This window comes from Aquarana catesbeiana, linkage group LG05 (genome assembly GCF_042186555.1).
Source record: "Aquarana catesbeiana isolate 2022-GZ linkage group LG05, ASM4218655v1, whole genome shotgun sequence".
Taxonomy (NCBI): domain Eukaryota; kingdom Metazoa; phylum Chordata; class Amphibia; order Anura; family Ranidae; genus Aquarana; species Aquarana catesbeiana.
Window position 1 is genome coordinate 169,092,039 of NC_133328.1, and position 26,003 is coordinate 169,118,041.

Below are 26,003 nucleotides of genomic sequence, written 5' to 3' on the forward strand. Positions count from 1 at the left end.
AGGGGAGAAGAGCTGCTGCAGACGGTCAGAGTATTGGACTGAACCTAAGTTAGATAAGGGTACAACTTTTTTGTGTCATGAATCTTTTGAAGTGTTAGCTTTTGTATACATATTTTCAGTTTTATGAATTTACGCGTAATGCACGAGTGTATCCTTCACTGTAGCACCTGAAAAGTCCCTCGAAACATTGTGTTGGTTGGTACTTCCACTCCGCATGTGCTCTCTTTCCCTTGCTCCTTTCCTCTTTCTTCTATCTCTTCTCTGTTTTACACTCCTACTACCTTACCCATATTCTGTAATCCTAGGCCACTGATTGTAGTGATTTTAGAATCTGAATTATCAAGCACTAAATGGAACACATCTTTATTTTATTGATGTCCATAATGAAAGCCAAGCTGCATGCTCATGATTGTCATGGTTCTTCAAGTCTTGAAAGTGCTTTCCCAATGCCTATTTTTCTACTCTTCCTTGTGTTTGTGTTTTGTGTGTTGTATGCCTATATCTTGTATGTGTTGCAGGAGAATGCAGAGCTCTTGGGCAGAATTTTTATCTCCGGGCCTAACGTAGGCAATGTTTTATATATCCTAATTGGAGCAGACCTAAACTCAATTGTTTACCTGCTTTTTCTTTTTTTTTTTTTTTGTTACAAAAAACCGAGAGCACTAAGTTACCTGTCAGCAGCACAGGCTCCCACTGGTTTCACTGACCACTGTCCACATTTAACCTCTTCATCATGGCTCTGTCTGCTGTGTGAGGCACTGATTGATGGCTCAGGCAATAGTGGCCAGTAAGTGCTTCTGCCTCACACTTGGCTGTGAGAAAAGGAAAACGTCTTCAGTTGGTCGCACCTGTAGGGATCCCACAATATCAGGACTTTACAACTTATTTGACCTAATGATTATGGCTATGGGGCTCTATGGGATGGCAGAGCTACCAACTGTCCCTGATTTGGAGGGACTGTCCCTGATTTGGAGCAATGTCCCTCATTCCTCCTCGTTTGTCCCTTATTTTGGTCTGATCTATATAGATGTATATAAAATGCACTTCTCTATCAAAAAGTGTTTTCCAGCGCTAAACCTTTCACCTGATTTCCAAATTGCTGCATTTGTAAATTCCAAAAGCCATTATAAAGGAAAAGTAGTGGTAAAAAAAAGCACTTGTGGGTTTAATCAATCTTTTTTTTTTTTTTTGTACAATTCTCCTTTAAGGGGGCGTGGCAGGTGGTGTGTCCTATGCCTGCATACTTTTGCTGATAGGTGTCCCTCATTCCCATCTCAAAAGGTTGGGAGGTATGAGATGGCTACATATATAGTTGTATTTGACACTATAGACTGGCTACATACATATCTAACTTGGCTGGACAAATCTACCACAATTCATCAACCGTTCTGGAGTGCGAGAGCTTGCCTAAACGACGGACTCTTCTCCTGGTATTCTGGATTGTGTCTAAAGATGGCTGTGCATAGACCATAACCTTGTGTATAAGTAATTATATGTGGTGACTGCCATCTTGTGGTAAAAGTAATATAATACATTACAGTATAATCAATACTAAAGGAAATTATAACTTCATCTGTTTATTGTATACACAATTTATTTTACTACCATCTAAATTCAGAATGACATCAATTCATTATTATAATAATAAAGTAGTCCATAGAAATTCAAAATCAATAGTAGAGGAGAAGTTGCAAAGCATGCAGGGAATCCTGAAAGATGTGGAAATAGATGGATAGCAGACAGGCAGTACTCATGTCATGAAATTCAATTTTTCATGTAAGCTTATATTGTATTGTCAGACAGAACTATTCTTTGTATTGCTATTGCAGTGCTGATGTCACAAAATGAAAGTGTATGCAGTGACCATAGAATTCCTTTAAATACACGTAAAACGCATGCTAAAATCTGAGCCATTATAGTGTGTGCTCACGTTTTTGTTTCCTTCATGAAGTACTAGTGCCATTCAAAATGGTAAAGATATCATACGTTTTGTGTTCAATTTCAATGTCCCTTGACTGCACCAAAAATACAGACACTGCTTTTTTTTTTTTTTTTTTTTTTTTTTTTTTTTTTTTGTAACTTGCATTTTGGGAAAAGGCAGGACTTATCATTTTAGCTGTTCTCTTGTATTAAAAAAAAAGTGTGAGAACATAGATAAAAATAGTGTGACATTAACCCTTTCTGCTTGTGCATATATTAAACGGGACTGGTGATACACTGCGAAACACTATCATTTCCTCATGTTTAGGAGCTCAAACACCAAAATAGAACATAAAACCTAGTTCCGCCCAAAAGTGGAATTTGTTATATGCTCCCCCCCCTTCTGGTGGCACATTTGGCACCTTTCAGGGGGGATGGGAAAGGGTACCTGTTTTTGACAGGTACCCTTTCCCACTTTCAGGAGACAGCAACGCAGCGCCATCCCTCGAAGGTTCAGCCCCCTCCTCCTTCCTCAGCCGCCAGGCCAGTTAGAAAGCGCAGTATGTAAAACGACCCATACAGTTTAAAATAGAAATGAAAGGCAAAACATTTGTGTATAGATATAAAAAAAAATGATAGCTTTTTTTTCCCCCCTTTTTTATATGTGATCACATTCCCTCTGTTCTCAGCTGCGTAAGCTGGGGGGAAGAGAGGCAGCAACAAACTGAGCTTCCCAGTGAATGTCTGTGCAGCGGGCGCATGTCAAGACAAGACTGATCATTGTAGGAGAGTACACTGAGTTCCCAGCACAGCAAGAGAACTGACCATGGTGTGTTCTCCTGCTTAGTGTGGTCAGTTTTTAATAGGAAAGCAGAGGAGACTGGCAGAAACACATGGGATTTCACACAAAGGAAGCAATACAAAGAGAACAGGATACTTTCTCATACAAGTACATGGTACAGCAGGCACATATCAGGAATATGAAGTGTTGATGTAACAAATGTTTTACTGCCGCAATCCAGGGAAATGTTTAAATTCAGTGGATTAGAGAATTAAGTAAACTAGAAGGTGAGCACTGAATTTGTTTTTGTTTATGCAATTTTGTATAAGGAGATATAATTTATTATGGTTGAATAAAGATATCAGCCCATTCAGTTCAACCGGAGTGTGTGTATCTACTGTCTTCCATATCCCTTTACATTGTGTAAAAATATTTACACTCTCTGCTGACACCACAACCTGTGGAAGGGAGTTCAACATCCTTCCCATCCTAACAGTAATGAAGTTTAAAGGTTAACTTCACCTTTTGTAACAGGTTACATGTTACACCCATATTCGGGGTGTAACATGGTACAGAAGCAGCAGCCCCCCAATCCCCCGTTTGTCACAATTTTTAAACAAGACGCGGCCATACGGGGCTACGCCCACCTTACCCTGTCATTTATTCAGAGTTCTGTGAATGTGGGAACTACAAGTACCTACAGCCTTTGTGGCTGTTGACTTGTAGTTCTCCTTGAACTACCAGGGAGCTGTTGAGCTCTCCAGTAGTTTTGTATCTTCCTGTTGTTTTGTAGTGTCTTTCCGTACGAGGTATGAGCAGACAGTCTTCAGGAGCCCTGCATTGCACCTGCGATCTGCTGATCGCACGTGCGAGGCTTTACAGGCTCCTAGTAAAGGAAAAAAAGAACTGTAGATTTTTTTTTTTTTTTTTTTTTTTGTTACCTGCAAAAAGATATGCATTTATTAATTGTTTTTTTTTTTTTTTTTACAAAGGTGAACATTTCTTTTAAAATTGAACCACTTGTCATCCAACTTCATTGTCAGGCCGCATGTCTTTAGAGACCCTAAAGCTGAAGTTGCCATTCAGGACTGGTAACCAGAATTGGCATACTCAAGATGTTCCTAAGTATTTGTATCTTTTGATTATTTATTGCCATTGTAACATTTGTGTCTTGTTGTACACAGATGGGACTTGAAGGACTCCGTCATGATTATATCCGAAAAGCAGAGTACCCGTTCAGCTCTGAGCAGAAATGGATGGCTGTAAAATGTGTGCACAAAACTCAGCAAGTATGCACTTTGACGAACATTTACAATTTCTTTCTTCTGTCTCTTTAGAGTTGTCCAATTCTGCACTTAATACTGTGTGTATATGTATGTATCTGTGTGTGTGTGTGTGTGTGTGTGTGTGTGTGTATATATATATTTAATTGTGCTTTAGGAAAGTGAAAAACTCCAACAGCATGACTGACTGGTGTCATTGGCTCCGCCTGTGTATCTTTAGTACTCATGTCACAGGTTTCTAATAAATGTTTAGATACAATGCTCTTGAACACAGGAGACACTGCACTTTTTTTATTCTCTAATCTTAATGAAATGTTAGATGTTATATTGGATGTGTCAATTTAAACCATTTTGCATATAAAACAGTAAATGGCACTTCTAATGTTATGATATATCAAACTGTGTATCCGTAATTTTAAACTGGATATACTATGTATGCTAAAAAAAAAAACACGCATTGTGCCTTAACTGTTTAACCACTTGCCTACTGGGCACTTTCACCCCCTTCCTGCCCAGGACAATTTTCAGCGTTCAGCGCTGTCGCATTTTGTTTGACAATTGTGCCGTCATGCAACACTGTAACCATATGAAATTGTAAAAAGTAATTTTTTTCCACTGATGTATACTGATGAGGCTGCACTGATTGGCACCGATGTGCTGTACTGATGGACACTGTTGGGGCTGCACTGATAATCGGGACACTGATGATCAGTGTCCTGGTTGTCAGCGCAGATGTCCCCTGTGTGGATTTGCCATTTTTTGGCTCTCCTGTCCTCACGCACTGTCAGCATGAGGGGACGATTGCCGATAACTGGCAAATCCTGCTTACATCCGTGATCAGCTGTGATTGGACACAACTGATTATGTGGTAAAGAGCGGCTGTGATTGGCTCTTTACCCCGATCTGTGATCAGCTGCCTCTGAAGAATGCAGCGATCACAGATTGCTGCCGATGTGTGCTGCAGGGGCGTGCGGGTAGCGGGAGCACGGGAGGAAACCATATGGCGGCCTCCTGGCAAAGTGCATAATTCGGCTATAGCATGGTCGCAAAGGGGTCAAGAATGTGTTAACTACTTGTGTTTTAAAAAGACCTACAATTTTTTTTTTTTTTTTTTTCCCAGGATAAACCAGAAATATGCTTTATGAAGGGTGCTTATGAGCAAATAATTCGATATTGCACAAGCTATAGCAGCAAAGGCCAGTCTTTACCTCTAAACCAGCAGCAGAGAGACCTTTACCAACAAGAGACGGCATATTTGGGCTCTGCAGGGCTACGAGGTATGATTTCTGTTCGCTTGCTTCAGATTGACAAGAGATGAAGTGATGGTGCAAGTCCCATCATGACCTCTCAGTGGCTGTCCAGAAGTCACAAGATAGCCTATCTGCATTTATGGAAAAGATAGGTAGGAATTGTGACTCCTGCAATCTGCACATATAAAAATAAAGGTAGTGTATAGGTGCCCATATGTGTGTAGGCTGTCTCCACCAATAATTGGGCTGTTTGTGAGCCGCACCAACTACGGGTAAACAGCCCAAATGGAAGATTAAATAATTCAAGAGCAGCCTCACTTGTTTGGCTCTAAAATGATCCCTACCATTGTCCCTCCAATGATATGCACAGTCAACCCCCCCCCCCCCCCCCCCAGTCACTTCTGTGTTGTGTTGGGGGGGGGCTTGGAATGGAGCTTGTCTATTCACAACATAGTTCTTCTGTGTGGAGGGGGGTGTGTGCCTTTCCTCCAATCCCCCAATCAACTCTCACACACTGTAACTGCAGTCTCTCTACCCCTTCTCCGATTTTAAACACAATCTGCACTTTTGAAGGAGTGTAGAGAAGAGGAGACTGTAGATCAGCAAATAAAAACTATGTAGGATGATTTGTTTTATCTGTGTCACATCTGAGACTGTTCCCTGGGTATGTGAGGGTTTACAACCACTTTATTAAAAAATGTGTGTGGCTTGTAAATTTCAATTACTGGCTAATGATGCTGACAGCTCAGGTCCCCACTGATGATTGGGAAGCTGTTCCCATTCATATGGTCACTATGGGGTGAATTCAATAAGAGTTAAATAACTGCTAATAACACAGTATCTTATCCTATTTTAACAATTCTGCCAGTGTTCAGTCCATTAAGAATTTTGCATTAAATACCGAATGCGGTATTCGATTTAATGGTAATTACCGCATTATTTTATGCAGTAATTTATCGCATCAAACTGGTTGCTAAGGAGCGGGCCGGGAAGCCAGCCACGGCATCCCTAACGAATGACTCCTCACGCCTGCTGAGAGCTGGTCAAGGTCAATGCTCAGATAAGGGTCTGGTATGGGATTTTGGGGGAACGCCATGTATTTTATTTTTTTGGAGCGTGGGGTTGCCCTTAAGATCCATACCAAACCCAAAAGGGGGAACCCCACACTGTTTTGTTTTTTTTTGTTTTTTCATTCATCCATTGTTAAAGTGGTTGTAAAGCCACTTTTTTTTTTTTTCTATAGTTCCCTCTGTTGGATAACATGATGTTCCCCAGTGTATGTGATTTTATAAAAAATATGCTGCCTAAAAACTTATTTCAGAGTGCCACTTGGCGCTCACGTGACTGCAAGCTGATCTCGTCTCCTGATCTGACCGCTGCAAGTGCTGAGAATCTCTAGCTGACGTCAGCCGGGAAGAGGAGAGGAGGAGACTGGCTGGCAGTCATGTGAGCGGCACTCTGAAATAAGGTATTAGGCAGCATTTTTTTATAAATTACATAGACTGGGGAACATCATGTTATCTAACGGAGGGAACTAAAGAAAGAAAACACCTTTATTTTAGCAGCAAGAGGCCTGGGGAGCGGACGGAGCTGACAGGCAGGGAGAGGACAGAGGAGAGCTGCAGATGACGGAGGCATGTAAACTGACCATGGTGTCAGGGCTCAGCAGCCATGATAAACCGTGGTCAGTTTATAGGGGGGAGGGTAGAACCAGGCAGGATCAACCAGGTATTTCAAGTGATAGAAGGGGCCAAATGACAGAGCACAAGCACTATAACATGCTTTAAAGGAACAGGATCCTTTTTTTTTTTTTTAATAGGGTTACAAACATTTTAAGGACGTGGCGGCTGGCTTTCTGGCATGCTCCTTAGCAATCAGCTGTTTGTCAAAAAACAGCGAGGGGGTCACCTTGACCCCCATGCTGTTTTTTGATGGTGCATGCGATACTGCCAGCAAAACCCTGGTGGTAAATATTGCATGCTTTTTTACTCTCTGATCCCCGTTTGTGAATTGGATTTAAGAGTTTTTAAAGCAAAATTTACCAGCAACTTTTTTTTTTTTTTTTTTTTTGTGGTAATACCGCATAATTGTTTCTTGTTTTCTTTATTTTTATGAATTGGATTTAATTTACCGCATGCAATAGTGTATGCAAATGAGTCATGTGACTGCATTATACGTTCGTGAATTGACCCCTATGTCCCCTATGACATGGTGATAACATGCAAGCTGGACGGTTCATTGTCTAAAGTGGGGATATGCAATTAGCCAACCTCCAGCTGTTGCAGAACTACAATTCCCATGAGGCCTAGCAAGACTCTGAGAGCTACAAGCATGACACCCAGAGACGTGATGGGACTTGTAGTTTTGCAACAGCTGGAGGTCCGCTAATTGCATATCCCTGGTCTAAAGTAAGCCTTTAGCCTGCAGATGAACACTGTCATCTTCAGGCCGCAGTGGAATATGAAGTACAATTTCTATCCACCTATAGTAAAAATGAATAATTAATATAGTACAATAAAATAAAAAGTTGGTTGGATTTGTACTATTCCAAAAAGCGGGCAGCTTGATACCTGAACTGTACTGTATCTGCCCCACTGGCTGATTGTCAGGAACGCATCACATTTGGTGAAGATTTTTTTTCTTTGAGCTATGTTATTTTTCACAGAGAAGCTTTTTTATTAAATATTCTGGATTGGTGATTACAATACAAGTATCAGATAAGTATTGTAAACATAATAATTTTGGTAGTTTTCCGTGTAAATCCATTCCTGATAAACATTCTTTCTTGATAAAGTTCATGAAAGTATTTGCTGCTAAATGTTCTAGGTACATGAAAAGAAAATTCATGTAATTTCAGTTAGAATTAGATTTTTTTTTGTCTTCGTATCTTTCTTTTTAGTAATTGCTCTGGCTTCCGGTCCAGAATTGGGTCAGTTGACGTTTTTGGGTCTGGTGGGGATAATTGACCCTCCACGAACAGGTGTGAAGGAAGCAATCACTACACTCATACGCTCTGGAGTTGCCATTAAGATGATCACTGGAGATTCCCAGGAAACAGCTGTGGCCATAGGTAAGCAAATATACCTTGGATATCTTGCTTCCTTTTCCCCTTCCAGCAGCAAATGATAGCTGTACTATAATTACACAGAAGTAATTAAACACTTGGGCCTTTCATACATTACTGTTTAATTGCAGTCATAGGTGTCCTCTTAGCTGTAATAATGTTGTAGAGATGGCTGGCAATTTCATTGTGAATCCTCTCCTTCCAAGCATGCACAATGCATATTAAATTGTGAAGATCACATTAAGTGGAATCACTTACTGGAAGCTCTTCTTATACTGAGTGCTTTTACATGACTGCACTTGCCAAGGTCAATTAGTCTCTTTGAATGCGTACAGCAAAATGAACCAGGTGCCTGATAACTGTGATAGCTTATTTTACAAAGCAATTTATGATCCACACTGATGATCTAACTTTTATGAGCCAAGTATTCCTCTTTAAACCTTCAGTACAGTCTGTGCATAAAATGAGGCTCAAAAAGCCAAACTAAAATGTGCCTTATGTCTTGTCCTACTATGTTTGAATGAAACTGGTTGCTTATATATAATTACACACGGAGGGACCCAAAAAATGTATACACACTTCAACATGAAAAATATATACATATTTTATTACTTGAATTATATAAACATCAAAGGGTAGCTGTAAATCATGTTTGCGTTATTCAATCATATTAGGTGCTCACAATTAGCATCCAGACACTTTTGATTTCGGCAAACTACTGGATGAACAACATTGACTAGAGTGCCCACAGGAATTTCTCTTCATGATGTTTCAATTTTCTTCCTGTAGTGCAGTCAGTGTATGTGGTTTCTCTATGGTACACCACATCCTTTACTGTTCCCTACAGATAGAAATCCATGGGTGTTAAGTCTGGGGAAAGTAGAGGGAATGTCACTGAGATAGGCTCTCACGTCTCCGTTGTAGTGAGATGGTGTGCTATCTTGCTGGAAGTAAAATTGATCATCTGTGGGGCATGGTCAAGCTGGCGGCCTGAGCGGACGCGTGTGATCGGAGCTCCGCTCCTACCTGATCATTTTATCCGATTTATTACGGGATTTACAATCTATCTTCTGCCAGCACTACCCGGTGATCTCTGGGTATGAGAAGGGGCAAATCCGGTTCTGGGCGGAAGAGCTGCTCCGCTCCCAAGGCGTCTTCACAGCAGAGGAAGCAGACCCATCCCGTCAGCGTGCACGTGGCATCCCAGACTCCACCATTGAATCCAGCTACGGTAGAGGAGGAACGGTTTCAGGCTCTAATGCAGGCCATCTCCGGCTGTAAAACTACTCTAACGACCAAGATTGACTTGCTGCAGACTGACTTTGGGCTGATGCGAAGAGATTCTGCAATCAGCTGGGGGAGGCCTAGCGGCACGTGGGTGACTCCATTAGGGATCGCCGAGCCTCCCTTCACACTCTTCAGGTGAGGATGAAGGCCCTCAAGTCCCCAGTGGAGGACAGCAAAAATAGGAGTCGCCGGAACAATCTCAGGGTGGTGGGCCTTCCAGAGGGAGCCGAAGGCCATGATCCCGTGGCCTTCACGGAACACATGCTCCGCACCCTCCTGCCTGGAGCAGCGTTCTCCCCACACTATGCGGTTGAGAAGGCCCACAGGATGCCCCCTTTGCGGGGACAGCCAGGAGCACCCCCACGCACCTTTATCCTTCGCTCAAGTTAAAGCTCAACTCCACACCAAAGGCCTGAAGTACAGCATGCTGTTTCGTGCTCGCTTGCGCATAGCGGACGGTGACTCTACTCGCTACTTCACGTCTCCGGAGGAAGCTTCCCAATGGCTGGATACCCTACCCTACCGGTAATTGTATCATGGTGCCTTTATTCTGATGTCCTCATGTTTACCAGCTAGTCCCCCTTCTACTCTGGTCATCTATAGCAACGGCTTCCCGCCACTGGATGCATCATGATGCTCATGCGACCTGCTGACTCCCGCCCACCCCGTTGCGGCTGCCCCCTGGTTTGATTCAACTGCAGCAAGTTCTTCCAGGGTTGTGATTCTATGCCCATATGTTACTGTTGGATGTGAGCCTGACTCCCCTTGCTGATGGGACTCCCCTGAGGGGGTGACACTGTCCTGATTTTTGGTGGCTTCCCCCTTTTTGACAGATCAGAGAATGCTAGGCTTGCTCCCGGGACTCCGACCGCCTTCACCGTGTGCTAGTGTGACTGCATCCCTTGTCTTACAGGGCCGACTGGCATCGCTGTTACCTTTTCAGGATTACCAACTGTCCTTATACCCTATACCGCATGGCAATATCCCCTTAAGCAACTGCCTTTTTCTCATACTGAATGCTGCTAATGCTCTGGATCATTGACCCCCTTGGGCCCTGCAGGACTTGCCTAATGGTATTGCAATGGCACAGAGGACTTCACCCAATCGCGGGAAGCGGGAGTTACACGGAGAGACTCTCCTTCTGGAGATCTGCTGGTTCTGGTTATATGGTGTTGAATTCATTTTACCTATCAAGTGTGTGCCCTTAGTCTATGCTAAGTGTGACTGCACTGATTTCTACTACCCCCCCATTCTATGTCATTATCATTCAGATTTTGAGGCGACTGCCTGAGGTTTGAACTGACCAAACAGATTTGCCTCGGTGCCTGATGGTCGCCGCCTTCTCTCCTTGCCCCCATAGTAGAATTACCTAGAGTGTTTGGGATTTGTTAGAGCATGGTTATGGGATTAGGCACTCTAAGTTCCCCAACGGACGTGCAGCCTGGGGGGGGGGCTTTGGGTTTGTTGTTTTTTTTTCATGTTAACCTGGGTTTATTGCAGTGGTCTTCCCTGGCTGTCTAGCATAGTCCTTGCCTGGCTTAAAGATTGGGTGTGTCATGATTTCACTACAGATGCTTATGTGACGAGTGATGCGTACCTCTCTTCAGGTCCACAATGTTTTTGCTCTCTGGACATTTTCACTTTGATATTCCCTCTATGGCCTTTATAAAACTTCTCTCCTGGAATATAAGGGTAGGTACGTGTTGCTACATGTGGTTATTGAAATGGTAATCCTTGGTCTATATATACCGCCGCCTGCTACAATTGCTATCCTGAAATACCTGACTCCTCTCCTCTCTGTATACCCTACCGATAATCTTATTATCGCTGGCGATTTTCAATATGACTCTGAACCCGTCTCTGGATAGGCTGTCTCAGGGGGCTGGTGTGGACTCTCCTCTGTCTCAGTGGGCGTCTCTTTATGGCCTGACAGATGTCTGGCGGTGGAGACATCCGACGGACAGGGTCTATAACTGCCACTCCATGTCTTATCGTGCTATGTCACAAATAGATCTCATCTATGTCAGTGGTGGATTGCTCTCCCAGGTCCACGAGGTAGATATACTCCCGAGGGGTATATCAGACCACGCTCCTGTACTCTGTAGTTTCCAAACCAAGACACCCCCATCGGAGAGACTGTGGCGACTATCTCGCTACTGGATCTCAGATGCCACAAAAGAGATCTCCAAATACATAAATTAATTCTGGTTGACAAAGATAGGGTTTATCTCCATGGACAATACCTGGGACGCCTTCAAGGCTTATGTTAGGGGATGCTACCAGTCCTCCATCTCCCAAGCCCGTTGCTTTCACCATTGAAGTGGCTGAGGCTAAAGCACAGACTTTTGAATTCCAATATGCCCTTTCCAAAAACCTGATCACTTACCTTGATATGCAAGCCGCATACTGGGACGTGCTGCTTCTCCGGGTGACAAAAGCCAAGAAACAACAATTGGCACAGTCACAGCGCATTTTTGAACGGGGGGAAAAAATCGGATGGCTATTGGCCTGGTTGGCTAAAGAGCAGCAAGCAATATCCTCCATTGCCCGTATACATGTTGCCAATGGTGTCCCTATGGTTGACCCAATGACCATCAATGCCCGCTATTATAGTGGCCTATTCTCCTCTAAGGTAGACTACTCTGGGGAGGAACTGAACGCCTTCCTTGACGTTGACGTTCACGAGTTGTCGTTAGGAGCACCTTCTTGAATTGACAGGACTAATCTGTGGACAACATGAGCACATACTGCAGCCAGTCTGTGGGAGCCATAATTATTGGTTGGTAGCAGATCAAATACTTATTTTACTCACTGAACTGCAACTCAATTTTATAACATTTGTGTCATGTGTTTTATCTGGATTTTTGGTTGATATTCTGTCTCTATCATTTAAAATACACCTATGATAAAAAATTATAAAGCCTTCCTTTCTTTGTAAGTGGGCAAACTTACAAAATCTGCAGGGGATCAAAACTTATTTTCCCCACTTTATATAAATATATATAATTTCACATGTGTTTGGGCTGGATTACAATTGGTGCTCCAGTCTCCACTCAAAAACATAGCGATTGGTTAAATGAGTTACACACTAAATTGAAAGTTCTCTGGGAGCATTGATTGCTATGAATGTATTTACTAAATATGATTACTGTCTCAGGAACGTGTAGTTCATAAAACACAACGACTGCATTAGTGAACATTGTTTCTCTTTGTTGCAGCTGGCCGCCTGGGCTTCTACTCCAATGGCTTGCAGTCTCTGTCTGGGGAAGAGGTAGATGCAATGGACATTCAGCAGCTTTCTCAGATAGTACCAAAGGTTGGTAAATGTCCTCTTTACATTCAGTTATTTTTTCTAAGGGCTCTGTCTTAACTGGCAACTGAGCTGTGGCCACAGTGCTTTGATTTACAGCCATTGCCATTTTAATTCAGACTGCAGAGTTTGACAATAGGAAAAGAAAATGCCGTTCCAGGTGAGTGAGGGAACCGTAACATTACTAACACAACAGGACAGGCAAACAGGTACAGGTAGACACGTTTCACGCAGCGATGCTGCGCTTATTCATTACCCTGAAATGTTCCTCTGACATCCCTTAAAGCGGTTGTATACCCGCTGTTTTTTTTTTTTTTTTCTACACCTGCAAGGGAAAAGGCATAATGAGCTAGTATGCACCGCATACTAGCTCATTATGAGATACTTACCTTAGAACGAGGCGCCAGCATCTCACCCGGTCCACGCCGAGGGAGCTGACATTTCCCCTCGGCGTGTCTTCCGGGTATCTCGGCTCCGGCGCTGTGAGTGGCCGGAGCTGCGATGTCGTCATTCCCTTCTGTCCTTCTGACTGCTGTCCGGCAAGCTCCAGGGTTTGCCGGGCTGTCTGCCGAGAATCCCCTGTGCGTATGCGCCGCCGCAGTCAGCGGCTCATTGCGAGGCGAATATCTCCTAAACCGTACAGGTTTAGGAGATATTTTTTTTTTTTACCTACAGGTAAGCCTTATTATAGGCTTACCTGTAGGTAAAAAAAAAAGGTATACAACCACTTTAAATAGGGCTCCCCCTCATGTAAAACACAAGTGAGGACAACATCAGCGGAACATCTAAAATCCCTCTCAGCTGTGCACCTTGTTAGAACAATGGAATCACATGAAGTCAATCAGAACTTTGGCTACTACATGCTGAGAGCAACAACAACCTAGACATACACAGACATCCTAGCCAGTCAAAAGAAGAAAAAGGGAACGTGGGAGGGACCAAAAAAAAAATCTATGTCTAAATAAACATCCCATCTAACGTCCCTGGTCTGGCCCTATAAATACTCCTATATGAATGACAGAAATAAGGACACATATGATAAAGGCAAACAATTATTGAATAAAATGCTAAATGCATAGAATTAAATTATATTGTTGAAAACCACAAACAAAATGTGTCAACATAAAATTGTTATAAAAGATAAAAGGAAAAAGATTTGTGGACAAAGAAACAAAAATAGAAAAAACACACGCACATAGTATGTCTCAATTACTAAATTATCATAAATGAATTTGTAACCTATGTGTGCATTGAAACAAGCCTTGTCTGAATGGACAAGTGTACATATCAAAATATGAAAATAAATGTAGATTCAATTTAATTTAAATTAAATTTGATTTGAGAGCTGGCTAGAAACAGAGCTACCATGAAACATGATGTCCATATAGAAGCATGCATAAGGGTAGGATTATGGACCAATATATACACAATATGCGTGAAAATGCATAGGGAGTGCATAAAGCTTCATGGGAAATGCATAAAAAATTGCATGAAAAAAATTTGCATGGGAAAAAATCGCATGACGGAAAAAATAAAAAAAATTTGCATGAAAAAAATTGCATGAAAAAAAAAGAGAGAGATGATCACATGAAAAAGACGTCATATGATGAAAAAGGTAGATGTCCACAGAAAGTATAATGGGATACAAGATGTGTCCACTGCATTTATTAAGTAGGTGATGTGTAACCCAGTCAGGTGAAAGAGAGGCATAGCGGACAATTATTCTTAAAAGTGACTTGCATCTCACTCAAAGTTCACACCTTTTTGAGGATGCGAGTCTGCAGATGGAAGATCCAATATACCTCTCTACGACACAATGACGATGAACATCACCCCCTGATCTTGTCTATAATTTGGACTTTTAAACTTGACTTGTTACCTCCATGGAAAAGATTGACGTGCTTCCCAACATTTGTGGTTTTGTTCTCATCAATGCTGTACACATGCACATAAAATCTGTCTTGTAAACGTCTTGTGGTTCTCCCCACGTACTATACGTGGCAAGAACTGCATGTGATACGGTACACCACATAACTGGTATTGCAATTGTAAAAGGAGTCTATGATACTCCTTTCCAGTGACCTCAGAGTGGAATGCATTGCCTCCAAGAACATATGGACAGCAAGGGCATTCAGTAGCACCGCACTTATAGTTCCCTTTACAGTGCAACCAAGTGAGGGATCTCACGGGTTTATTGTTAAAAAAAAAAAAAAAAAAAGGTTGAGGACAAATATCTGCCCAGACTGGGTGCCTGACGAGAAACTATGTTGACCCTTATTTTTAAAATGTCAACACAAGCATCATCCACATACAGAATCGGTAAATACTTATTAATAATTTTTTCAAATAGAATTGAATTCTGTACTTTATGGGGTCGTGATAGTTAATTTGTTGTCCCATGTGGCTTTCTTAAAAGATATATGAGGACTACTGGTGTTGGCAAGCAGATCATTTCTTTTATTCCTAGCAATATTCCAAGCATCCATCCAGGGTAGCCCCTATCCAAGAAACATCTATATAGGGACAATGCCTCCTGTTCAAAGGTTATACCGCTACTACTTATTCGTCTGACTCTTAGGAATTGACCCACTGGGATTCCTTTAATGGTGTGCCGTGGATGTCCAGACTAAGCAAGGTTGCGACCGTGGAATCTGTCTGAGTCAATCGGACATCCAGATAACAAATGCTGTTATGATCGGCCTGGCCTGTAAACAATAAATTCCTATTGTTTGAATTTAAAAAAATCAAGAAACTGTGCAAGACTAGTGACTCCATCTATCATGACTAGTAGCAGATCGTCTGTATACCTCAGGTACAGCCTAATCTGTGGTCGGAAGGGGTTCTCTGTTCCAAAGATTCGGGACTGCTCCCACTAACCCATATATAGGTTGGCGAGGGAAGGAGAAAACTTGGCTACCATCGTGACCCCGCATCTTTGGATGTAGAAAACCCCATCAAAAATGAAAAAATTGTGTGACAAAAGGTACTCTAAAATATCCAGAATGCATGACTGATGCTCAATGGATAGATCCGTCATACACTCAAGATAAAAGGAGACTGCCTCAATAGTTAAATGATGAGGTATTGAGGAGTAAAGGCTGGAGACATCACATGTCAGCCAGGATGCATTTTCCTCCCAATCCAAGCCCTGAACTAAATGCAATAGATGGTTGGTGTCTTCAATACACACATAGGTTACAAATTCATTTAAGATAATTTAGTAATTGAGACATACTATGTGTGTGTGTTTTTTCTATTTTTATTTCTTTGTCCACAAATCTTTTTCCTTTTTTCTTTTATAACAATTTTATGTTGACACATTTTGTTTGTGGTTTTCAACAATATAATTTAATTATATGCATTTATTTTATTCAATAATGGTTTGCCTTTATCATATGTGTCCTTCTTATTTCTGTCATTCATATAGAGATTGTTTATATGGCCAGACAGGGACGTTAGATGGGATGTTTATTTAGACATAGATTGTTTTCTTTTGGTACCTCCCACGTTCCCTTTTTTCTTCTTTTGACTGGCTATAATGTCTGTGTATGTCTATGTCGCTCTTGGCATGTAGTAGCCAAAATTCTGATTGACTTTATGTGATTCCATTGTTCTAAACCGCTAAGAGTGATTTTAAATGTTCAGCTGATGTCGTCCTCACCTGTGTTTTACACGAGTGGGGAGTCCTATTTAAGGGATGTCAGTGGAACATTTCAGGGTAATGAATAAGCGCAGTGTCGCTGTGTGAAACTTGTCTACCTGTACCTGTTTGCCTGTCCTGTTGTGTTATTCATGTTACGGAATTTACAGTTAAGAGATTCATCACTACCTCGGTGTGCAGCCATCCATTCCTTTTATGCAGAGTTTGACGGGCGGCACTGCCTGTCTGACTTCCCCAATAAGATCAATGGGGACGCACTGCTATTGTGAGCCAACTGATTGCCTCACTGTTGCAGGGCAGTCCCGCAATCTAAAATCGCCATTCAGCAATTTAAAAAAAAAAAAAAAAAAAAAAAAAAGATGACATTAGGAGGCAGCAATAGCGCCTGTCTATAAGAGCCCTATAACACAAATACAATCTGTTGATATACACTATCCGGTATTTTCTGTCAGTATTCTGTCACAAAGTATATGACAAATTGTACAGTGGCTGTGGAGGTACGGGGTACCTTTTGCCATATTTAACTAAATTTGACAATTTTAATGAGCTTCTTTTTTTTCATACTTCCTGTAAGTCACATTAAGAAAGAACCACAGTATTTAATTATAAAATGTTATATGCCACTTGATAAGTTCATACAGTAAAATTTGTAATGATGTACAACCAGAGCATGACTGAATGCTAAGTAATCTCAATGTAAAATCTTTTTTTATAGGTGTCCGTTTTCTACAGAGCCAGTCCAAGGCACAAGTTAAAAATTGTAAAGGTATGTAATGGTCTTCAGTATCAATAGTAACTACAGATAATTATACAAACTTTGTTGCTTATTAAATTCTCTTCTACACAGGTAAGTCTTGCAGAAAAGTGAGACTTCTCTTAACATCCCTGAACTCATCGGAGTCCTTGAAGGGAAATTTAATAGTAATTGCTACTTGACTCATGCAATGCTGCTGTTTGTGACTATTGTGGGTTCTTGTGACCACTAAAACCAGTCCCTTTCTCTTTCAGATAAGTCTGCCAATAGTCACAGTAAAGCAGGGACTATTCACTATCCCATACTGTGACCCAAGTAGCAAAACCCCAACTAACAACTAGCGGCTTTTTGCTGATTTTGCCTGTCATGTGTAATAAATAGTTTTTACTGTCCCCCAGAGTCTACAAAATATTGGTGCAGTGGTTGCCATGACTGGTGATGGAGTGAATGATGCTGTCGCACTAAAGGCTGCAGACATTGGGGTTGCCATGGGCAAGACTGGAACAGACGTCTGTAAAGAGGCTGCTGATATGATCCTGGTGGAGGATGATTTTCATACAATTATGTGAGTATAATACCATACTATCCCAATACCATAGTATGGTAATGAGCTGAGAACAACTACACAGTAATAGAAAGGGGGAAAGGGGCAGTGCAACAGATGCGGAGAAAGCACTGCAGCCTGTTCCTTATCATAAATTCTGTGTAAATCTAAATAGTTATCATTTAATAGTTATCAATAGGTATAATTTCTTCCCACTCAAGCAACCATACAGTATTACTAAGCTGCTAGGGCTCGTTTTAAGTTGGAAAAACTGCAGCTAAACCCCCTATTTTTACGGCTGCCTGACCTTAAGTGTAAATGAGGCCTAAGTGCTTACATATTTATTCACTAAAGAAAAGCAAATAAATACTACTCTTACAGCTGGTGGAATTAGTCCCTGAAAGTTATTGTAATGGTGTAATTTTCCATTTATTATGATATTTTTGCTTTGCTTGCTTCATATGACATTTAAATTGGTTGTAAAGGCAATTTTTAAAAAAATAAAATGATAAACAAGTAATACTTACATGGTCTGTGCAGTGGTATTGCACAGAGCAGCCCCATTTCTCCTTTTCTGGGGTGCCCCGCTGGGGCGGTCTGCTCTTCCTATGCTGTGTGTGCGCTCTAGGGTCACATGTTCCTGAGACGGGCTCTGTGGGTCCATAGACTCCCCCTGCTCCCTCCTCTCAGAAACTGACAGCAGCAAGAGCCAAAGGTGAATGCAGGAAAAGAGGAGAGCCGGGCACCTGGTGGGGACAGCGCTGGATTGAGAGCGGTGTCAGGTAAGTGTTTGATAGGGTGCACAGCGAGTGGTAAAATGTTTTTCACCTTAATGCATTAGGGTAAAAAAGGGTTTAACTTTCAAACCACTTTAAGGGCTCTTTCACACATGCGGATCCGTATTCAGCCATCCGCTTGCTCAGCAGGGTTTGCTCTGTTGATCCCGCTGAGCCGGCGGATGACAAGTCTGTCTCTGTACACTGTGCAGGGACGGACGTGTCAGATCTCGGCTCTCCTCTATGGGGGGATCGGATGATTACGGTCCACCTTCATCCGAAGATGGATGGAAAATAGGGTTTCCGGAATTATGCGGATCAGGGCAGATCGGATGTCAGCGGACATGTCACCGCTGACATCCGTCACTCCATAGAGCTGTATGGAGCGACCGTTCAAATCTGCTGAAAAAAACAGGTGGATCTGAATGGTCCGCACACGTGAAAGAGCTGTAATATTGATTTTGTATATTTTCTGATATTATGTTGTGTTGTATACAGTAGTTATAGTAGTTATGGCTCTTTTTCCATGTATGTATAATACAGCTGGTGTCATGTTCTTGTTGCTGTAATATAACGAGTGCAGATGGTGTTGTGTAAGATTTCTTTTCCTGGAAAATAACAGGATGTCAAACGGCTGTAATTACAGGTCAGCCATTGAAGAAGGGAAAGGAATCTACAATAACATTAAAAACTTTGTTCGCTTTCAGCTTAGCACGTAAGTAGAGCATTGTTCCTTTTGTTATAGTCTGACATTTCTGCCGTCACACTACCATTTGTCCTACATTGTGTAAACTTGAATGCCCAGCACTGCCATCACCAACTTGTACACATGATGAAACTGACCCCATGTTATTCTTCCATAGAAAATCAGTTCTGCTCTGTTAAATGGGGGGGAGAATGTTTTTTGTTGTGTTGAAGAACACACAGGGACTGTATTGCTATATTGTTATCTGTAGTCAATTACCATTGAATAGCAGCTGAAACAGAGATTATTAAATCCAACCTTTTACACTTTTTCTCATATTTTGTTTCTCCTTTTAGGAGTATTGCTGCGCTGACTTTAATATCTCTTGCAACTTTAATGAATTTCCCCAACCCCCTCAATGCCATGCAGATATTATGGATAAATATTATAATGGATGGTCCTCCTGCCCAAAGGTAAGATTGACTTGTATACTGGACCAGTGAATTTAAAGAGACACTGAGCCTTCATGTGCCTGGAGGAAAAACTGTTGCCAATAACAGCCAATCATATTCTTCCTTATCTCATTCTTCCTTATCTCATTCTTCCTTATGGTTGAATTAAAGGAAGAATTTGATTAAGTATGGGCATTAGGAGAGATGTGTCGTCCCCCCGTCCCCCCCCCCCCAAAAAAAATACTTTAAGGAGTGGCATATATATATATATATATATATATATATATATATATATAATGTGTGTGTGTGTGTGTATATATATATATATATATATATATATATATATATATATATTTGTATACAGATGGATATATATCTATTATATTTTTTTATTTTTATTACCGATACACTGAAGAATTTTATATAGGGTTCTGCAATTTTTTTTTTTTTTTTTGAGGACAATGAAATTTTGTTTAAAAATTTGTGTTTGAAAACCCCTTGATCACCTCTTCTCAGTCAGTGTCATTAGTACAGTGACTGTATAGTATTATCACTGTATTTGTGTCACTGGTGATGTCTGTCAGTTCCCACTCAATGTCATTTGGTGTCAGATTGCCCGCACCACTATCACAGTTGAATTATAAGTTGCTGCTCACCACCCTTACTGTTATAAAAATAAATAAAAAAAACATGGTATATGTTTTTCAAAAATGTTTATCGTGTTTATACACTTTTAATGTATTTATTTTGTGTGCTTTCTAGTTTCCTGACTCCCAGCATGCACCTGTGACACATGACTCAACAAAAATGCACCAAAAACGCAGTTAAAGTGTACTTTTGATGCATTTCCATTGACTTACAATGGAAGGTCCCTTTTTGGTGTGTTTTTGAAAAACTGCACGAAATATGCAACATACAGGACTTTTCAAAACACAGCGCACCCGCAGCTCAGTGATGTGAACAGTTACATAGGATTTAAGGGTCAGTTCACACCAGATGCAGTGCCGTGCCGTTCCGTGAGCTTTTTTTCTACACAAAAAATGCAGGCACAGTGTTTTCCATGTATTCCAATGGCTCTAGTTCACACCATGCAGTCAGTTTCCGGTGCAGAAACTGACCGAAAACTGACTGCATGGTGTGAACTGAAGCCAATGGAATACATGGAAAAACACTGTGCATGCGTTTTTTGCATAAAAAAAGCACACGAAAATGAACGGAACTGTGGCTGGTGTGAACTAGCACTAAAGGGGAATCATTTTTATGCACTTTTGTTGCACTGGAAAAGCAAAGCCAAAGTACACCAGTGTGAAAGGAGCCTAAGGCCTGCAACTGATGGGATGTTTTGTTTTTAAACCACGTATAGATATGTTGATTTCATACAGCATCGCCAATATTTGAACAGACCTTTCTCATCGCGTTGCCTAGATCTGAACAGGGCCAATATATAAACATTTTATTCTCTGTATTACAGATGATGTTGCTTCTTCTAAATTAACCTTTTTGTATTCATGAGGTTACCATCAGCTAGGTAGATATAAATATTAATAAGGGTGTTCACAGCTTGTTTCTTGGCACAGTACATTCTCTGTACTTCTGAGAATTCCAATACTTTTCTGGGTTTATCCCAGCACACACCACAGATTCTTAATGGGTCCCAAATAGTTTGTGTAATGTCACATTATTTCCTGGCATTTTATACACAGAGAAGAGACAGTGTTTCCATTTATCACAGTCACACACAGGTTTGTGTAATAGTAGTTCTATTATGATTCAGTGCAGATTTTACTCAGGCTCTACTATTGATCCATTTTTTTTTTGTTTGCCTTTTACATTCACTTTCTGCAATTGCTTGCTTTTCTTATATGGAATATGATGTCTATAAAGTGCCAATTAGGAAATTTGGATTTCACATTATTTTAAATTGTGTAGCAAGTTTCGGTCTCTGATGAACTCTAACCTTTTTTGTTTGTTCTTGTTTTTAAGTCTTGGGGTAGAGCCTGTTGACAAGGACGTTATTAGAAAACCACCAAGAAACCCAAAGGATAGCATATTGACCAAAAACTTGATCATAAAAATTCTGATCTCTTCCATCATCATAGTGTGCGGAACATTATTTGTCTTCTGGAGAGAGGTTTGTCATTTTTCTATGTTTGCACAAATGGGGGTTTGTCTTTAGTGTTGGTTGTCGATTTTAGTTTTTGTTTTAATTTTTTTGCATGTTCTTAGAGATAATTACACGGTTTAGGTCACAACCAAAATGGCACAATCTGAAAAATGTCAATTGATTGTACAAATTCAAGTTTATACTTATTCTAGTGCTAAGAAAAGTCAAATTACCTGCGCTTAGTGTCTTAGGATAATCAAGACTGTAGATCCCACTATAGCTGAATACAAGATATGAGTAAAATAAAAAATGGTGCGCTGTCTCTCTATAAACCACAAAACATACAACACATACCAATATGAGTCAACCATAAAGTGCTAATGTGCAAATAAGTTCATACCCGATAAACCCATTACTCGAATTAATTCAAAGTTGCACAAAAATACTTAATCCCCCAATTCTATTGTGCTTTAAAACCATCATCTGTGCAATGACGTATCTCCAGAGACTCCGTCTGTGAAGATAGTATGGTCAGTTGCTAGCTTGGCAGAATCCACAGGCAGCTTAACAATTCAGATACAGAAGATGAATCCAATGTAGTTTTACTTCAGATAAGAACAGTACAGAGGATGTTTTTTACAGTCTTTTTGAAGTGTAATAAGACAATAACTTGCCTAACACCATTTTCAGCTGGGAAAGTGAAACTAGACTATCTATACAGCAGAGTGAAGCAGTAAGTGCCTTGTTAGGGACTGTGCAAACTATATACAAAATGGGTGGGGTGGGAGGTGGAGAGAAACACACCAAAGACACAAAAACAGCAATAATAGTGCTGCTGCTGCACAAATCCTATAGTGATTAAGGTTTTATTGCACTGTCCTATTTAAAGGGTATCCTAAACCCAAGAGTAAATGTGTAGTATTTTGAAGCTTACCAGCCCTTAGATGTGGTAGCTGCATTTGTTTTGTTTTAGATTTTATTTCCTTTATTATCACCTGATGATTCTGCCAGTAACACACTTCCTGTCCCAGGGTTGACCATACTCATTGACTCTGCTGTATCTATGGAGGTGCAGCATTGTTAACATGGGACAGGAAGTGTGTTAGGACTACAGAAAACCTCCCCCTGTTCTCCAATATAGGTGGAGAGATGTTCTCTGTCCTCCAGAGAGAATCGAGAATGCTGCTAAGTCATAACAGTGCAGCGTAGGGAGAGTGAGCAGAAACTTGCAGGCTCTCTGGATTTGTGGCAGGATCAACAGTTATTTTTTCACTTATCAAACGGATAAAGAAAAACAGTTTCAATTTATGTATTTAAAGGGCCAAAAGGGAGCAACTAAGAAGTTCATTGTAAGAGTTTACATACATTTTAAGACCGTCTCTATTTTTGCGTGCCTTCATGCTGTTTTCCTGCTACAGTGGCAGCGCTAGCAGGTTATCTGTGATGAACACAACAGTTCAGCATTTGGAAATTGTTGTGATACCAAATTCCCCTACAACCATACCACTGTACGGCAGCCATATACAAAATGAGTGGGGCTTAATAATATGGGTGGAATATTTCAGATGGATCGGTGTACTTGGTTTTGTTTAGCACATGTTATAGATACTTGGATATGGTGGATCTGTGTAGGAATATGGGAAAGATATTTTGGTAAATATAAGTTTTTGTTTTTTTTAAAGTCTGCATCCCACATGAAAAGGTGGTTATACATGACCTTTTTTTTTTTTTTTTTTTTTTGACAGTTGCGGGATAATGTTATTACTCCAAGAGACACAACAATGACTTTCACGTGCTTCGTTTTCTTTGACATGTTCAATGCTTTAAGCTCAAGGTCACAGGTGAGAAACCTTTCTGAACTGTTTAAAATGAAGGTGCAGCTTCAGTTTAATGCAGGGCTTTGGAGTTCATCTGAGTTTAAAGTGTATGTATAGCCAGAACTTTTTAATTTTTTTTATTTTTGAGTAGGGAAGAATTCGAATCCCTCCCAGGTATTTGTTTCCCCACTAGGCAGATCCCCCTTTTTATTTGTGACCATTGTCATGACACAGAAATTGATGGAAAATTCAAACTTTTAAAGTTGCCCCAAGATAGAGGTGGGGGACACCTTTTCCAGTTACTGTCTAAGAGGGCAGTTTTAGCTATACATTCAATGAAACTTTGCAAAGATGAATGTAAAAGGGCAAGATGCCAAGGAGGGGTGTGTAAAGCAAACACCCCAGGGGACTTTTAAGGTGCTTTTAACTGTATAATAGACACAAAGTAGATAAATCTGTACAGTATTTTTATAAAAAAATCTGATTTTTATTAGAAATTAATTTTTAAAACCATGTCCCTACAAGTGAGACATCCTCATAAAAAATGGTACAAATAGATCAATAATTTAACCCATTCAAGGGCACATAAAGACAGAGCTACTTAATTCCATGAAAATCTGCCGCTCGACATGTTTTGCTCTAGTGTGAGCTTCTTCAGGAGTTTGTGGCAATGATTGTAGTAAGCTCTAAACAGTAAACGGAAAAGAGAAATATAAGAAATTATATATATCAATTGACAATGCAAAATGCTGAACCTATGAGGTTCAATAGAGTGGTGAATCATACACGTACAGAATAATGATCATATATTGTAAAGAAAAAATATATAAAGAGGCAAAATAATAATGATGATGAATTAAAGTTGATAAATCTTACCAGGTTGTCGTGTTCAAACAATGTGTTAAACTTGAATACATTGCTACAGCATTTTCACAGTACAGGCTCTCATAAAATGGGTCCCCCTGTCTTGGTATGGCCACAGAGGGATGTAAAGTTTTGTATAATCCTTAAATAATAAAATTATCAAAAATTAGCCAAAATATAAATGAAAAGGGCATTTCAATTGGCCTATAATTCAGGGGAGAAGTTAATTACCTTAGATAGAATCAAAGGATGAATTGCTCATAGTGAAGGACACCTCCCAGCAATTAATGAAGACAGTAATCGAGATGAATTTATATGTAATGAAAAAGCCCTGGTGTAGAATATTAGGGATTGAGCAGAGAAAGGAATCTTTTTAATGCAGCAGCTTCTAAATAGTGACATTAAAAAGAACACCGGTTAGGGAGGCTTTATGGGTGCAACTGCTGTCACACAAAGACAGGGCTGCAGATGAAGCACTTACTTGTGAATATCAGAAGGCAAGCATGCTTGGGAGCAATCCACATACTCCCTGTAGTGTGATGCCAGTAGCAGAGCAGTGTGCAGTGCAAAAAAACGCCTTTATAAACCCCTATCCCGGCGGCGTCTGACATCACCGCCGGGATGCGGATGTCAATTGAGAGTGCCCAAGCCGCGGCTGATTGGGGGAACGCAGCGGCGTCATAACCGACGTCAGCTGCGTGTGTAGTGAGTAGTGCGCATAGCAGCGTTAAGTTACAGAGCCTAAAGACGCCAGCGGCGCCATTTTGGAAGAGGGCAAATAAACAACAAACATAGCGGTGTCCATATCAAAGTGCCAGAAGCACTGGAAGGCAACCAAGCACAATTTAAGACACAGCAGGCCAAAAGACACACACAAACAACAGCATCAGACAAAAAAATAAATAAAACGAAATAGATAAGATACATATATGTACTTAAAGGCCCACTTTCCAATTGGTTAACGATAGGCTCAACGTTAAATGTAAATTAAAGAAATACTCCCAAGTGCGCCGCAGACAGGACTGACATCTCTAGGGCTCCCAATGGAGGAGCGATTGATTATTCACTCATCGGATTGGGTGCCCTGGGCGTCCATGTGGACCTGAGTAGACAGAGGTAGCCAAAAAATGAGAGACCTGGTTAATGATAAATTTTGCTAGATTAATAAATTATATATGCATGCATTATTACACAGACAACCTGTAAAGATATCAATATCGACTCAGTAGGGAATTATTTAAAAAGGTAACCAAAATATACATACAGATAAACAGAGGGGTATGCCCCCCATGTATATATGTTTAAAGAAAAAGACAAAACAAAAGACAGTAAAGAAGAGGCAACAGGGAAATGGCGCAATGTCGAAAATTAGGAGAGAAAAGAAGAATATTTTACAAAAAAGGTTTAAAACTAAATGCATCATTCATGCCTGGATGTTTGAGGGCTGACAA

General features: G+C 40.7%; 1 protein-coding gene across 1 annotated transcript in view; it reads left to right on the forward strand.

Moving 5' to 3' along the window:
* ATP2C1 (ATPase secretory pathway Ca2+ transporting 1) overlaps positions 1-26,003 on the forward strand; it is a 163,406-nt gene that overhangs the window by 122,928 nt on the left and 14,475 nt on the right. The window contains 10 exon segments of the mRNA XM_073632757.1: positions 3,886-3,990; positions 5,105-5,261; positions 8,134-8,304; positions 12,804-12,901; positions 17,272-17,322; positions 17,709-17,875; positions 19,277-19,345; positions 19,672-19,788; positions 21,751-21,898; positions 23,617-23,712. Of these exon segments, the coding sequence (XP_073488858.1) occupies positions 3,886-3,990; positions 5,105-5,261; positions 8,134-8,304; positions 12,804-12,901; positions 17,272-17,322; positions 17,709-17,875; positions 19,277-19,345; positions 19,672-19,788; positions 21,751-21,898; positions 23,617-23,712 (1,179 nt within the window).